Source organism: Lepidochelys olivacea, assembly GCF_965140295.1.
Source record: "Lepidochelys olivacea isolate rLepOli2 genome assembly, chromosome: 12".
In the NCBI taxonomy this organism is placed as follows: Eukaryota; Metazoa; Chordata; order Testudines; family Cheloniidae; genus Lepidochelys; species Lepidochelys olivacea.
The window spans coordinates 43,077,476-43,091,168 of record NC_140422.1 but is presented as its reverse complement, the minus strand read 5'-3'; the positions used below and the strand labels follow the sequence as shown (position 1 = coordinate 43,091,168).

The 13,693-nt window shown below is 47.1% G+C and overlaps 1 protein-coding gene across 2 annotated transcripts in view; it reads right to left on the bottom strand.

The window, feature by feature from the left end:
* The window catches only part of PHLPP2 (PH domain and leucine rich repeat protein phosphatase 2), a 148,460-nt gene that overhangs the window by 66,952 nt on the left and 67,815 nt on the right, over window positions 1-13,693 (bottom strand). For both annotated transcript variants that reach the window (XM_084644526.1, XM_084644527.1), the window contains one exon: window positions 7,748-7,894. In XM_084644526.1, the coding sequence (XP_084500652.1) occupies window positions 7,748-7,894 (147 nt within the window). The remainder of the gene's footprint in view (window positions 1-7,747; window positions 7,895-13,693) is intronic.

Sequence of the window (13,693 nt, the reverse complement as noted above, 5' to 3'; positions counted from 1 at the left end):
ACCAATCTGGTGCGTTGCCAAAGACATGCCACTTCTACAAGTAGCTGCATGCCATCCTCAGCAACCCCACCTCCACCATCAAGACCCTTGTGGATACTTTGGGGAAGCTGGAAGCAGCAGAGTGAATCCTGAGGATGAAGTGGTAGACAAGGAAGTGGAGTTGGAGGAAGATGGGGGACAGGCAACAGAGATGTCTGAGGGCGTGGCAAGCCAGGATCTCTTTTTAACTCCAGAGGGGTTTAGGCAGCCCCAGCACTCTGGCATGCCTCATGCGGAAGAGGGGAGCTCCAGTAAATTACTCATTGTACTTTGATACTGTAGGGAGAAATGAGGTAGAGCTAGATTTTTTTTTCCAAAGGATAGAAGAGGAATAGATATAACCAACAGTAGCACTTTTTGCATCTGCTTCTCATCTCCCTGTGAACCTAGACAGAGGGGACCCGACAGAAAAGTTTGTTGATGCACACTGGGATGTGCCAGCAATTCTCCATACTGATTTCTAGGAAACTTTCATGGAGGTATTCTGCAATCCTCTGCCAAAGGTTCCTTGAGAGGGCTACCTTATTTCTTCCCCCGCAATAACTTTGCTGTGCTAATCGGCAATTACTTCTACAGGCGCCAAAGCAGCACACAGGTGAGCAGCATACAGACTCAGCCTGCAGCTGCACCCATGCAGGACTGCACCCTTGCATCCCTGGTCACCCTGAGGAGCGAGATATCAGCTTCTATCACCACTGCCTTTGGAAAACGGTGCCAGTAATCAGAATAGTGTCCCTAGACATTTGTAGTCACCTCACTCTGAAACCCACCCGCCCTTTGTCCCATCTTGCCTCTTTCCCCCTGTGCCAAACCCACCATGGTTAGGGCTCTCGCTGTGCTGTGTGCCTGTTATAGGAAAGTGAGAAAGTGGTATAACTTGAAAGGAAACAAGGCTGTGAGTGCACTCATAAAAGTGCTTCCGTTTATTGTTTCTTTAGCTTTTTCAGATGCATCCTTGAGGGTCTACTCCTGCACACCAGCTGAACGGCACTGTCTGATAAGGACATGAACAGGAGGAGTAAGGAAGACATGTCCAGGGAGGTGCTGCAATTGTCTGATGCTGCTGATAGCAAGCGGAGAGCATTGAGAGAGGCTATCAATGAAAAATGGAGAATGAATAGCCAGGAGAGGAAACGGACTGGAGTGGAGGATACAGCTGCTTGAGGGCCAACTGGACTTGCTGAGGTCCTTGATTGTGCTGCAGGTGAAACACATCCATGCTTGTCTCCCCCTGCAACCCAAACAGAAACGCCTTTTATGCCTTCCCCAAACTCCCCCCACACCCCATTCTTCGCGTGTTCCTGGTCCGTCGCAGTAGTCAATGCACTCCACCCAGGAACATGTTTCACAATGACAGCTGGACATACACCCAGCTGTGAAAGCATCATTGTAAAAAGTGCTCTTCATTGTCATGTCTCTTGTAGGTAACAGAAATATTTGTATAGCTGTTAAATAAAAGTGTACGTATAGAAAGAAAATGAATCTTTATTGATCTACTGCACATGGTGGTTGCTGCTGAAATTAATACATAACAGTAATCACTGCATTTGCAAAGTAAAATTAATGCATACACAGCAATCATTATAAGGCTCACATTACAGTGCAAGAAAGCAATGCCTGGCTCAATTCATTAGAGAAAGTCATATTACTGGGGCACATTGTCAAAATTCTCCTTCAAAGCATTCTTGATTTGAACAGCTCCCTGTTGAGCCCCTCTAACAGCCCTGGTATGTGGCTGCTCAAAAGCAGCTTCCAACCAATCCATCTCAAGCCTCCATCCCCTACGGAAACTTTTCCCCCTTGTTTCACAAGTGTTATGCAGAGCACAGCAGGCTGCTGTGACCATGGGAATATTTTCCTCACTGACGTCTAACCTGCCAATAGTGCCAGGAACCCTTTAATCTGCCAAAGGCACGTTCAATGGTCATTCTGCATCTGCTGAGTCTGTTGTTGAAGCGCTCCTTGCTACAGTCAAAGTTTCCGGTGTAAGGCTTCATGAGCTACGGGAGCAAGAGGTAGGCTAGGTCTCCCAGATCACAATTGGCATTTCCACTTCCCCAATTACAATCTTCTGGTCTGGAAAGAAAGTCCCTGCTTACAGCTTTCTATGCAGCCCAGTGTTCCTGAAGATGCATGCATCATGCACCTTCCCTGACCACCCTGCGCTGAGGTTGGTGAAACAACCTGGTGATCCACCAGCGCTTGCAATACCCTAGAAAAGTAGCCCTTTCTGTTGATGTATTCCATCGCAAAGTGGTCTGGGGCCAAAATGGGGATATGCATGCCATCTATTGCCCCAAAGCCATCCACTATTTCCCACACATTGCCCAGAGTCACAGTCCTTTGTAATAGGAGGCAACTAATGGCCCTGTACACTTGCATTACTGCAACCCCCACAATGGACTTTCCACCTCCAAACTGCTTCAAAACTGATCAGTAGCAGTCTGAAGCACTGCTCTCTCTGTCAATGCAAGAGCACCAGCTGTGGATGCACTCCTCCAACACAATGAGTGTTCCCTGGACATGCAAAAGTGGTTTAATTACAGCAATGGATGATCGCCGACCTAATTTAAGTTAACTTAACTTTGTAGTGCAATCATAGCCAGAGTGTCACAGATAAATATCAGGTGGCACAGAGTATTTAGCATAAGTAGTTACCGCATATTGTAAAAGCCCTTTCCAGGTGAAGTGGCAAGTTAACACCTCCACAGTCACAGGACATAGCGAGTTACAGATTGTTGTAATAAGCCATAAATCCAGTGTCTTTATTAAGACCATGATTGTTAGGGTCTAGTAAAGTTATGAATGTAAGCTCCCAGGCTTGGCTTTGAAAGTGATTGTGACAGGGCATCACCCCACTACAGCCTCTTTTCTAGCCACACACCACTCAAAGACCTACTTCTGGCCAAACACCCTTTGTGCAATTTATTTACAGTGTTCTCTCCTCCACCCTTACAAACTTGTGCAACTCTGTATTTTCAATAGCATATACTCCTTAGGTATCATCCCACTGAGAGATCTCTCCTGGCTCTGACTCTTCAAAAGTGAAATCCCTGCAAGCTGCATGGAAACTTTTTAAAGACACCATAACAGAGGCTCAATTTAAATTTATACCTCAATTTAAAAAATATAATAAGAGGACCCAAAGATTTCACCGTGGCTAAAAAACAAAGTAAAGGAAGCAGTTAGAGACAAAAAAGACATCCTTTAAAAAGTGGAAGTTAAATCTTACTGAGGAAAATAGAAAGGCATATAGACTCTGGCAAGTGAAGTGTAAAAATATAATTAGGAAGGCCAAAAAAAGATATTGGAAGAACAGCTAGGGGTGGCCAACCTGAGCCTGAGAAGGAGCCATAATTTAACAGTATACATTGCCAAAGAGCCACAGTAATATGTCTGCAGCCCCCCATCAGCTGCCCCACCCCGCTCCCAGCATCTCCCACCCACCAGCAGCCCCGCCAATCAGTGCCTCCCCCTCCCTACCAATCAGCTGTTTCGTGGCGTGCAGGAGGCTCAGAGGGGAAGGAGGGAGGGCACTGCAGGCTCAGGGGAGGGGACAGGGCCTGTGGCTGAGCCAGGGGTTGAGCAGTGAAAACCTCCGGCACACTGAAAAGTTGACGCCTGTAGCTCGAGCCCCGGAGTCGGTGCCTAGACAAGGAGCCGCATATTAACTTCTGAAGAGCCGCACGTGGCTCCGGAGCCCCAGGTTGGCCACTCCTGAGCTAGTCAAAGACTCAAAAAGTAACAGCAATTTTTTTTAAGTACATCAGAAGCAGGAAGCCTGCTAAAGAACCAGTGGGGCCACTGGACAATCAAGATGCTAAAGAAGCACTCAAGGAAAATAAGTCCATTGCGGAGAAACTAAATGAATTATTTGCATCGGTCTTCACAGCTGAGGATGTGAGGGAGAGTCCCAAACCTGAGCCATTCTTTTTAGGTGACAAATCTGAGGAACTGTCCCAAACTGAGGTGTCATTACAGGAGGTTTTGGAACAAATTGATAAACGAAACAGTAATAAGTTACCAGGATCAGATGGTATTCACCCAAGAGTTCTGAAGGAACTCAAATGTGAAATTGCAGAATTAATAACTGTAGTATGTAACCTATCATTTAAATCAGCTTCTGTACCAGAAGACTGGAGGATAACTAATGTGAAACCAATTTTTAAAAAAGGCTCCAGAGACAATCTAAGCAATTACAAGCAGGTAAACCTAACGTCAGTACCAGGCAAATTGGTTGAAACTATAGTAATGAATAGAATTTTCAGAAACATAGATGAACAAAATTTTTTGGGGAAGAGTCAACATTGTTTCTGTAAAGTGAAATCATGCCCCCGCAATCTATAATTCTTTGAAGGGGTCAACGAGCACAAGCACAAGGGTAATCCAGCGGATATAGCATACTTAGATTTTCAGAAAGCCTTTGACAAGGTCCCTCACCAAAGACTCTTAAACAAAGTAAGCTGTCATGGGATAAGAGGGAAGGTGCTCTCATGGATCAATAACTGGTTAAAAGATAAGAAACAAAGGGTAGGAATAAACAGTCAGTTTTCAGAATGGAGACAGGTAAATAGTGGTGTCCCGCATGGGTCTGTACTGGGACCAGTATTGTTCAACATATTCATAAATGATTTGGGAAAAGGGGTAAAAAGTGACGTGGCAAAATTTGCAGATGATATAAAACTACTCAAGATAGTTAAGTCCAAAGCAGACTGCGAAAAGTTGCAAAGGGATCTCATTAAATTGGGTGATTGGGCAACAAAATGGCAGATGAAATTCAATGTTGATAAATGCAAAGTAATGCACACTAGAAAACATAAGCCCAGCTATGCACATAAAATGATGAGGGCTGAATTAGCTGTTACCACTCAAGAGAGAGAGATCATGGAATCACTGTGGATAGTTAATCTGAAAACATCCACTCAATGTGCAGTGGCAATCAAAAAACCTAACAGAATGTTGGGAATCATTTAAAAAGGGATAGATAATAAGACAGAAAATATCATATTGCCTCTATAAAAATCCATGGTACGCCCACATCGTGAATATTGTGTTCAGATCTGGTCACCCCCTCTCAAAAAGATATACTGGAATTGGAAAAGGTACAGAAAAGGGTGGAACAGCTTTCATATGAGGAAAATTAATAAGACTGGGACTTTTTGGTTTGGAAAAGAAACAACTAAGGGGGGATATGATAGAGGTCTATAAAATCATGACTGGTGTGCAGAAAGTAAATAAGGAAGTGTTATTTACTCCTTCTCATAACACAAGAACAAGGGGTCACCAAATGTAATTAATAGGCAGCAGGTCTAAAACAAACAAAAGGAAGCATATTTCTTCACACAACAGTCAACCTGTAGAACTCAAGTGCTAGGGGATGTTGTGATGGCCAAGACTATAATAGGGTTAAAGAAGATTTCAGAGTAACAGCCGTGTTAGTCTGTATTCGCAAAAAGAAAAGGAGTACTTGTGGCACCTTAGAGACTAACCAATTTATTTGAGCATAAGCTTTTCATGTGCATCCGATGAAGTGAGCTGTAGCTCAGGAAAGTTTATGCTCAAATAAATTGGTTAGTCTCTAAGGTGCCACAAGTACTCCTTTTCTTTTAGGGTTAAAAAAAGAACTAGATAAGTTAATGGAGCCTAGGTCCATCAATGGCTATTAGTCAGGATGGGCAAGGATGCCAAACATGTTCTGAGGTGTCCCTAACCTGTTTGCCAGAAGCTGGGAATGGGCGACAGGAGCTGGATCACTTGATGATTACCCGTTCTGTTCACTCTCTCTGAAGCACCTTTACCACTGTTGGAAGATAGAATACGGGGCAAGATGGACCACAGGTCTGACCCAGTATTGCTCTTCTTATGTTCTAAGCTTCTCAGTCTCTTCCCCCCACTTGGCACTTCCTTTCTGTACCTTTTCTACTTTTGGGGTTAATTAGCCTTGTAGCTCTCTCCAGTCCATCCCCAATCGCTCAACTGGACACAGTTTTGCCCCTCAGGTTTACCCCAGGGTGATTTAATTGGTGATCCAGTTATCAGACTGTTGGTACAGCTACTGTTGCCCAGCACTGTCACATTTACTCTGAAGGTTTCCTTTAAGGATGAGGACTGACAGGTCAGATACGAAGTGATTGCTTTGTGAAAACAGTTCACCCACAGGTGATCTGGTGTTTTTGTCTTTCAGCATAGTGATTGTTTCATTTCACCCACACACTTGTTAATGGGGTATTTAATGCACTGGATAAGGTACACCACACATTGTGATAGGCAAGTGCAGGACCCATGTATCTTGAAAGGTGTATTGTGTTCATCATCATAGCAGTGGAGATACGCCTACAGGTTTTGCATCTCTTGTTATGGCAGAATTTGGTGCGGCTTTGAGTTGGTGTGTCCTGGTCAGTGCGGAGCTTTCTTCTGATGATGACAACTAAGTCTACCAATGTTAGGTCGACGTACAGCCACTGCAGTAATTACTGCTATTTTTCATGTCCACACTACCCTCCTTCTGTCGGTGGTGTGCATGCTCACCAGGAGCGCTTGCCCCAACTTATGGGGGACAGTGTGTGGGGCTGAGAGGCCAGGCTCCCAGTGCCAGGCTGAGAGACCAGGCTCCCAGCTGGGAGCTTGGTGCCAAGTTGACAGGCGATGTAAGTAACACAGTGTCTACACAAACATTGCGTCACTCTAACTATATCAACCTCAGTGCTGCAACTCTTGTGTAGGTAGAGTAATTAAGTCGTTGTAGTGAGGGACTTACATGGGAAGTAGCAACACTGTAGTGTAGACACTTAAAAGGTTAGGTCGATGTAAGCTGCCTTATATTGACCTAACTCTGTAATGTAGACCCGGCCATATTTATAGTGGAAAACAATAAGAAGTTTATCATCAAAAATTCAAGCGATAGTGAGTAAGTGGAAGCAAAGAGTTACATATACAACAAAACAACAAAAGCTTTCTAGAAACTAAACTTAACTAACAAGCTAGCTTTCTGTCTAAAGTTTACCTCACCACCAAAGTTATCTGCAGCATTTTCAACCACCGTTTGGTGAGATGCCATTTTCATGAATGTAAACGCACTGCTTGTTTACTTCCTGGGTCCAGAATAAGAGGGTGTATTCTTTACCTTCTACCTATACTCCCCATAGTTCATTGCCTGTATTCAGAGACTGTATAACCACCTGTAACTTGTTTTTCCTGTGTGCTCCTTCCCTGCTGACTTCATGTCTCTTTGACAACTTTGCATGTAAATGGGCATCCATTTATAATGCTTAATTTACTCTTGTCTGACAGAAAACCTTTTTTTCACTCCTGCTAGTGATTCACTCCTTAATACAGACTCTAAGAATATATTTTCAGTGTATATATACACAACTCCTTACACAGTATCTGTACATACATTTCACAACTAGGTTAATAACCAGTGTGATCCTGGCTTTCATGTAAGCCTTCACATAACATCTTTTGGTGCACCAGAATGTACGTACCAGAATCAGGACATTTCTGTAACACACTGGTCAGCTGGCATTAAGGGCTCCTTGGGTCATATTGTGAAAGGCACTCTTGGGCTCTCAGTAAGGGTCACAGAGCAAGAGGGCCTGTCTCACCAGTGATGCCTTTACTCTGTCTGCACTCAAACCAAGACAGAGGGCAAGTCTATAACCACAGATGAAAGGTGTTTAAGGGCCAAGACAAAAGTCACATAACTCACTTGAACAGGTTGCCAATCTGGCTTGGCAGGTGATGAAGCCCATTACAGGAAATGTTGAGTTCAGTCAGAGTGGAGATCTCACACAGCAATATAGGAAGCTCCCCCAGCATATTATGGGACAGGTTCAGGCCCTTCAGCTGAGAGAACCTAAATGTCAAGTGTACAAATTATTCATAAAGCACAGTGGTTAGTGACAAATACACGTACAAGGGCAAGCACAAAGGTTGTCTGAAGTAGTCCAAGTTCTTTCATAAATATGGTACCCCCTCTTCTCAAACCAGTTATAGCATGGCATTTCCTGCACCAAACAGACTATAATCCATCAATAATATATACCTAAGGCCCGGACCGGCTCTAGGATATTTGCTGCCCAAAGAAAAAAAATTTTTGGCTGCCCCCGCTTTTTTTTCATGCCCTCCCTGTCCCTGGCTCCATCCCAACTCTGCCCCTTCCCAACCCTTTCCCCAAATCCCCGGCCCCGCCTCCTCCTCCGGGCGTGCTGCATTCCTCCCCCCGCATTGCTTCCTGCGGCTCCCCCCAACCCCCCGCCCTAGCTCACCTCCGCTCTGCTTGCTCCCCTGAACACGCCGCTGCTCCGCTTCTCCCACCTCCGTCTCAGGCGAGGGAGAGGCAGCGTGTTCAGGGGAGCAGGCAGAGTGGAGGTGAGTGAGGGTGGGTGGGGGAGCACAGGACGTAACGGGGCGGGGGTAGAGGAACCGCTCCCTACCCCAGCTTGCCTCCGCTCCCCCACCGCTGCCTCCCCCGAGCGCGCCGCCGCTCGGCTTCTCCTCCCTCCCTCCCTCCCTCCCAGGCTTGCCACACGAAACAGGTGTGCGGCAAGCCAGGGAGGGAGGGGGAGAAGCAGAGCGGCAGCGGCGCGCTCAGGGGAGCAGGCGGAGGCGGAGTGGAGGCAAGCTGGGGCGGCGGGGGCACATTTCTAGGGGCGGCATAGCAGGCGCCGGAATGCTGCCCCAAGCACCTGCTTGTTTTGCTGGTGCCTAGAGCCGACCCTCCCTAAGGCTAAGATTTTGTCATGGACATTTTTAGTAAAAGTAAAAGGTCACACGCAAAAAACAAAAATTCACGGAAGCCGTGACCTGTCCGTGACTTTTACTAAAAATATCCCTGACAAAATGGGGATCTGCAGGTCCCCACACTGCCTGAAGTGGGGCAGCTGCACAGGGGCTAGGAGGCCCTAGGAGGCTCCAGACGCCCAGGGCAGCGGGGAGCTCAGGGGTTCCCCTGCAGCAGTTCCCTCACCACTGGCAGGGTGGTGATTCCCTCACCACTGGCAGCCGCTTGGGAGCTGCGGGGTTTCCCACTGCCTGCAGCAGCCGGAGGGTCAGGGGTTCCTCTGCCACTGGCAGATCTGGGGGCCCCTACCACCTAGAGTGGCCAGGAGCTTGGGGGTACCCCCCGTCTGCATCGGCTTGGAGCTCCAGGAGCTGCCAGAGGCAGCAGGGTACTTCGCAGATCCCTGCCCCCACGGGTGGCAGGGGAACCTGCAGCTTCCGACCACCGCAGGCTGAAGTCACGGAGGTCGCTGGAAGTCACAGATTCCGTGACTTCCGCAACCTCTGTGACTAAATCATAGCCTTATTCATAACATTACTTCTGCTCTATATTGGGTAAGACAAGAGAAGTCTAAAGTTAGGTCAACCCAGCTATGTTGCTCAGGAGTGTGGGAAAAGGCACAGCTAGGTAGTTATGATGACCTAAACCCAGACAGACAGCTCTAGGTCAATGGAAGAATTCTTTGGTCGAACTGGCTACTGCCTGTTGGAGGAAGATTTACCACAGCAACAGGAGAACCCCTCCCTTTGCCTCAGTGAGTGTCTACACTTAAGTGCTGCAGCAGTGCAGCTGCAGTGTTTCGAGTGAAGACAGACTAAGAGTTACATACACTCCCATCTCTTTAAACTCAGAAGCAAAGCAGAAAATTATTTGTCTGCTAGATAAACACCTTGGATTAGGGACTATAAACATTAGAACAGATTAATTAGCAATTTAAAATAATTTCTTCCAACAACAGTGTGTGTCATCTGAAGGATGGGGTGGAGGATTTCAAATGTGAGTTGAAAATCCTCATTTCAGTAAGTCTACCTCCAACGTACCATTTGGGGGTGAGGTAAGCAACAAAGGTGGGACAGGAAAGCAGGAAACAAAACTGTTTAGCCACCAGATTAACTAGGGCCTTGAATGAATTTGGTGAAAGGCCAAGAGAAAGAGGTGTTTGGTGTAAACCAGGCACATCAAAAGAAACCTCAAAAGACATAACCAGGGCTGTAAAGGGGAAAGCCCGGAGGCACTGTCTCTGAGGCCACATTCCACACTTGGAAAAGTGAATTGCTAAATTAAGGTTTTTCGCTGTAACTGGAGTTCTTTTAAGATAGACTCTACATTTTCACATTCATAGGGTGCACAGCTGGTGCCACACTGATGGCAGAATGTTTCACAGAAGTACTCACTGGAGTGCTCTCATGTCCCTCCTGTTCCTGGTTGTGATGGAATGGTATTACTACTTGGGGAAGAAATTTAGGATGGGGACGATAGGCGCCGGCTTCCTCTGGGCCCAGGTGTTGCTCAAGCCCCTGCTCCGCCCCAGGTCCCGCTCCCACCTGCCCCCTTCCCCCAAATCCCCAACCCCATCCCACTTCTTCCCGCCACCACTCTCACCCCTTCTCCCAAGTCCCCACTCCCACCCTGCCTCTTCCCGCCCCCTCCCCGCTCCTCCCACTCCTCCCAGAGCTTCCTGCATGACAGGAAACAGCTGATTCTGGCAGGTGGGATGCACTGGGATGGAGGGGGAGGAGTCGAACGGCAGGGCCGCCAATGGATGGGAGGCGCTGGAAGTGGGGGAAGGAGAACCGCCTACCAGTGGGCACCCACTAATTTTTTTCCAGGGGTGCTCCAGGGCACTTTATTCTTGTGGAAAACCATGAATGACAAAAAGAAAAGGAGTACTTGTGGCACCTTAGAGACTAACCAATTTATTTGAGCATAAGCTTTCGTGAGCTACAGCTCACTTCATCGGATGCATTCAGTGGAAAAAATCAGCTCATCTTAAGTGATCACTCTCCTTACAGTGTGCATGATAAACACCCATTTTTTCATGTTCTGTGTGTATATAAATCTCCTCACTGTATTTTCCACTGAATGCATCCAGTGAAGTGAGCTGTAGCTCACGAAAGCTTATGCTCAAATAAATTGGTTAGTCTCTAAGGCGCCACAAGTCCTCCTTTTCTTTTTGCGAATACAGACTAACACGGCTGCTACTCTGAAACCTGTCATGAATGACAAATCAGCCATGAGAGCTTGTATTTCACTTACTTTTCTACCAGATGTGATTGCTATAACAAAAGGTGTCTTAATTGAAAAGTGAAATAGGGAACATTTCCCCAAGGTTCAAAGGAAGGTTTCACAAGCTGAATAAACACTAGGTTGAGGTCCCATGTTGGTGCTGGTTCTTTGACTGGAGGGTAAACATTCATTAGTTCCTTCACAAATCTTAGCTGTATCATGGGTAAGTACAGTCTTATGATCAATTAGCACAAGGTGTGCAGAAATAGCTGCCAAGTGCACTTTGACGATGATCTAGAGAGTCCTTATAATTTCAAACGCAGCAGGTACGCCAGTATGGATGGAATGAAGGCTGATGCTGAATCCAGGTTATTTGCCCAAAATTGAAAAAAAACAGTTACTCACCCTTTTTGTAACTGTTGTTCTTCAAGATGTATTGATCATATCTATTCCAGTTAGGTGTGCGCGTGCCATGTGCACGATGTCGGAAACTTTTCCGTAGCAGTACCAATCGGGCCGGCTGTGGAGCCCCTTGGAGTGGTGCCGATATGGCGCTTTATATACAACCCTGCTCGCCCGAAGCCCTTTCAGCTCCTTCTTGCCGGCAGAAGGTGGTGGGGAAGTGGAATAGATATGAGCAACACATCTCAAAGCACAACAGTTACAAAAAGGATGAGTAACCATTTTTTCTTCTTCAAGTGCTTGCTCATATCAATTCCAGTTAGGTGACTCCCAAGCCTTACACTGGAGGTGGGGTCGGAGTCGGTACTGCAGACTGAAGAATCGCCCCGCCGAAGGCCGCATCATCATGAGATTGATGGACGATGGCATAGTGCGACATGACGGTGTGCACCAAAGCCCATGTGGCAGCCCTGCAGATTTCCTGGAGGGATACATGCGCCAGGAAGGCTGCAGAGGAGGCTTGAGCTCTTGTGGAGTGAGCCGTAACAGTAGGCAGAGGGACATTTGCAACTTTATAACAAGAGCAAATACATGAAGTAATCCATGAAGATATCCACTGGGAAGAAACCAGAGCATCTTTCGTTTGACGAACAACTGGGTTGTCTTGCGGAACGGTTTTGTTCGATCTATGTAGAAGGTGAGCACCCTTCTGACATCCAAGGAATGCAGCTGCTGCTCCCGAAGATTGGTTTTGGGTAGAAAACGGGCAGGAAAATATCCTGGCTGCCATGGAAACAGGATACAACTTTTGGTAGGAAAGCTGGATGAGGTCTAAGCTGAACTTTATCCTTATGAGATGAAAATTGTATATGGTGGCTCACACGTGAAGGCCCATAGCTCAGAAACATGTGCTGAGGTAATGGCAACTAGGAAGGCAACCTTCCAGGAGAGATAGAGAAGTAAGCAGGAAGCTAGTGCTGCGAAAGGAAGACCCATGAGGGAGAAAGAAGTAAGTTAAGGTCCCAGGCCGGCACAGTGGGCTTCGGGGGATAGACATTTTCCAGACCTTTTAGGAAACATCCCACAATGGGGTGTGCAAACACGGAATGCCCAGAAATGCCCGGGTGGAATGCCGGGATAGCCGCAAGGTGGACCTTAGGAGAGATGAATGCCAGGTGTTGGTCTTTCAAGTGCACTAGATAGTCCAAGATGCACAGGATTGACGCCTGAAGCGGGAGCACCTGCCATTAAGCACACCAAATGGAAAACCGTTTCCACTTTGCTTCGTACGCAATCCTGGTAGAAGGTTTGCGGCTTTCCAGGAGCACCTGTCTCACCAAGTCCGAATAGGCGAGCTCAGCCTGGTTCAACCACAGATCCTCCAGACCATGAGATGGAGAGACTGAAGGACGACTGTGATTCTGTGAGATGAGGTGGGAGTGAGAGGTAGATGCAACGGGGCCCAGATCGACAGATTCAAGAGAGTGGGTTACTAGCACAGGCGAGGCCAAGCCGGGGCCACCAGTATGACGTCCGCCTTGTCCCTAAGGATCTTGAGAAGCACCTTGTGAATCAGAGGAAAAGGCAGGAAGGCGTACAGTAACTGACCGGACCAGGGAATCCGGAAGGCATCTGCGATCGAGCCCGGGGCTGTGACCCCAGAAGGAGCAGAAGGTTGGGCACTTCCTGTTGGCCCGCGTGGTGAACAGATCGATTCGGGGAAGCCCCCAGCTGCGGAACAGAACCGCTCTGATAAATTCTATTGTTTGGGTCAGAGCGAGAACCGACTTGTTGACGTTTAGAATGATGCCCAAACGTGTCTATGATCAATTGCACCTGTGATTCTACGTGCTGGCTGGACCAGCCTCATATGAACCAGTCGTCTAGATACGGGTAGACATGCACGCGATGGTGGCGAAGGAAGGCTGCGATGACCACCACACATTTGGTGAAGACACAAGGAGCCGTGCACAGGCCGAATGGGAGGGCTGTGAACTGATAATGCATCTTGTTCACCATGAACCAGAGAAAACATCTGTGAGATGGAGTGATTGAGATGTGAAAATAGGCATCCTTCATATCGAGGACAGTGTACCAGTCTCCAGGATCCAGTGAGGGAATGATCTTGCCCAAGGAGACCATGAGGAACTTTAAGTTGACGATGTACTTGTTGAGCTCCCTGGGTCCAGAATGGGCCATAGGCCTCCTTTTGCCTTAGGGACGAGGAAGTAATGTGAGTAGAAA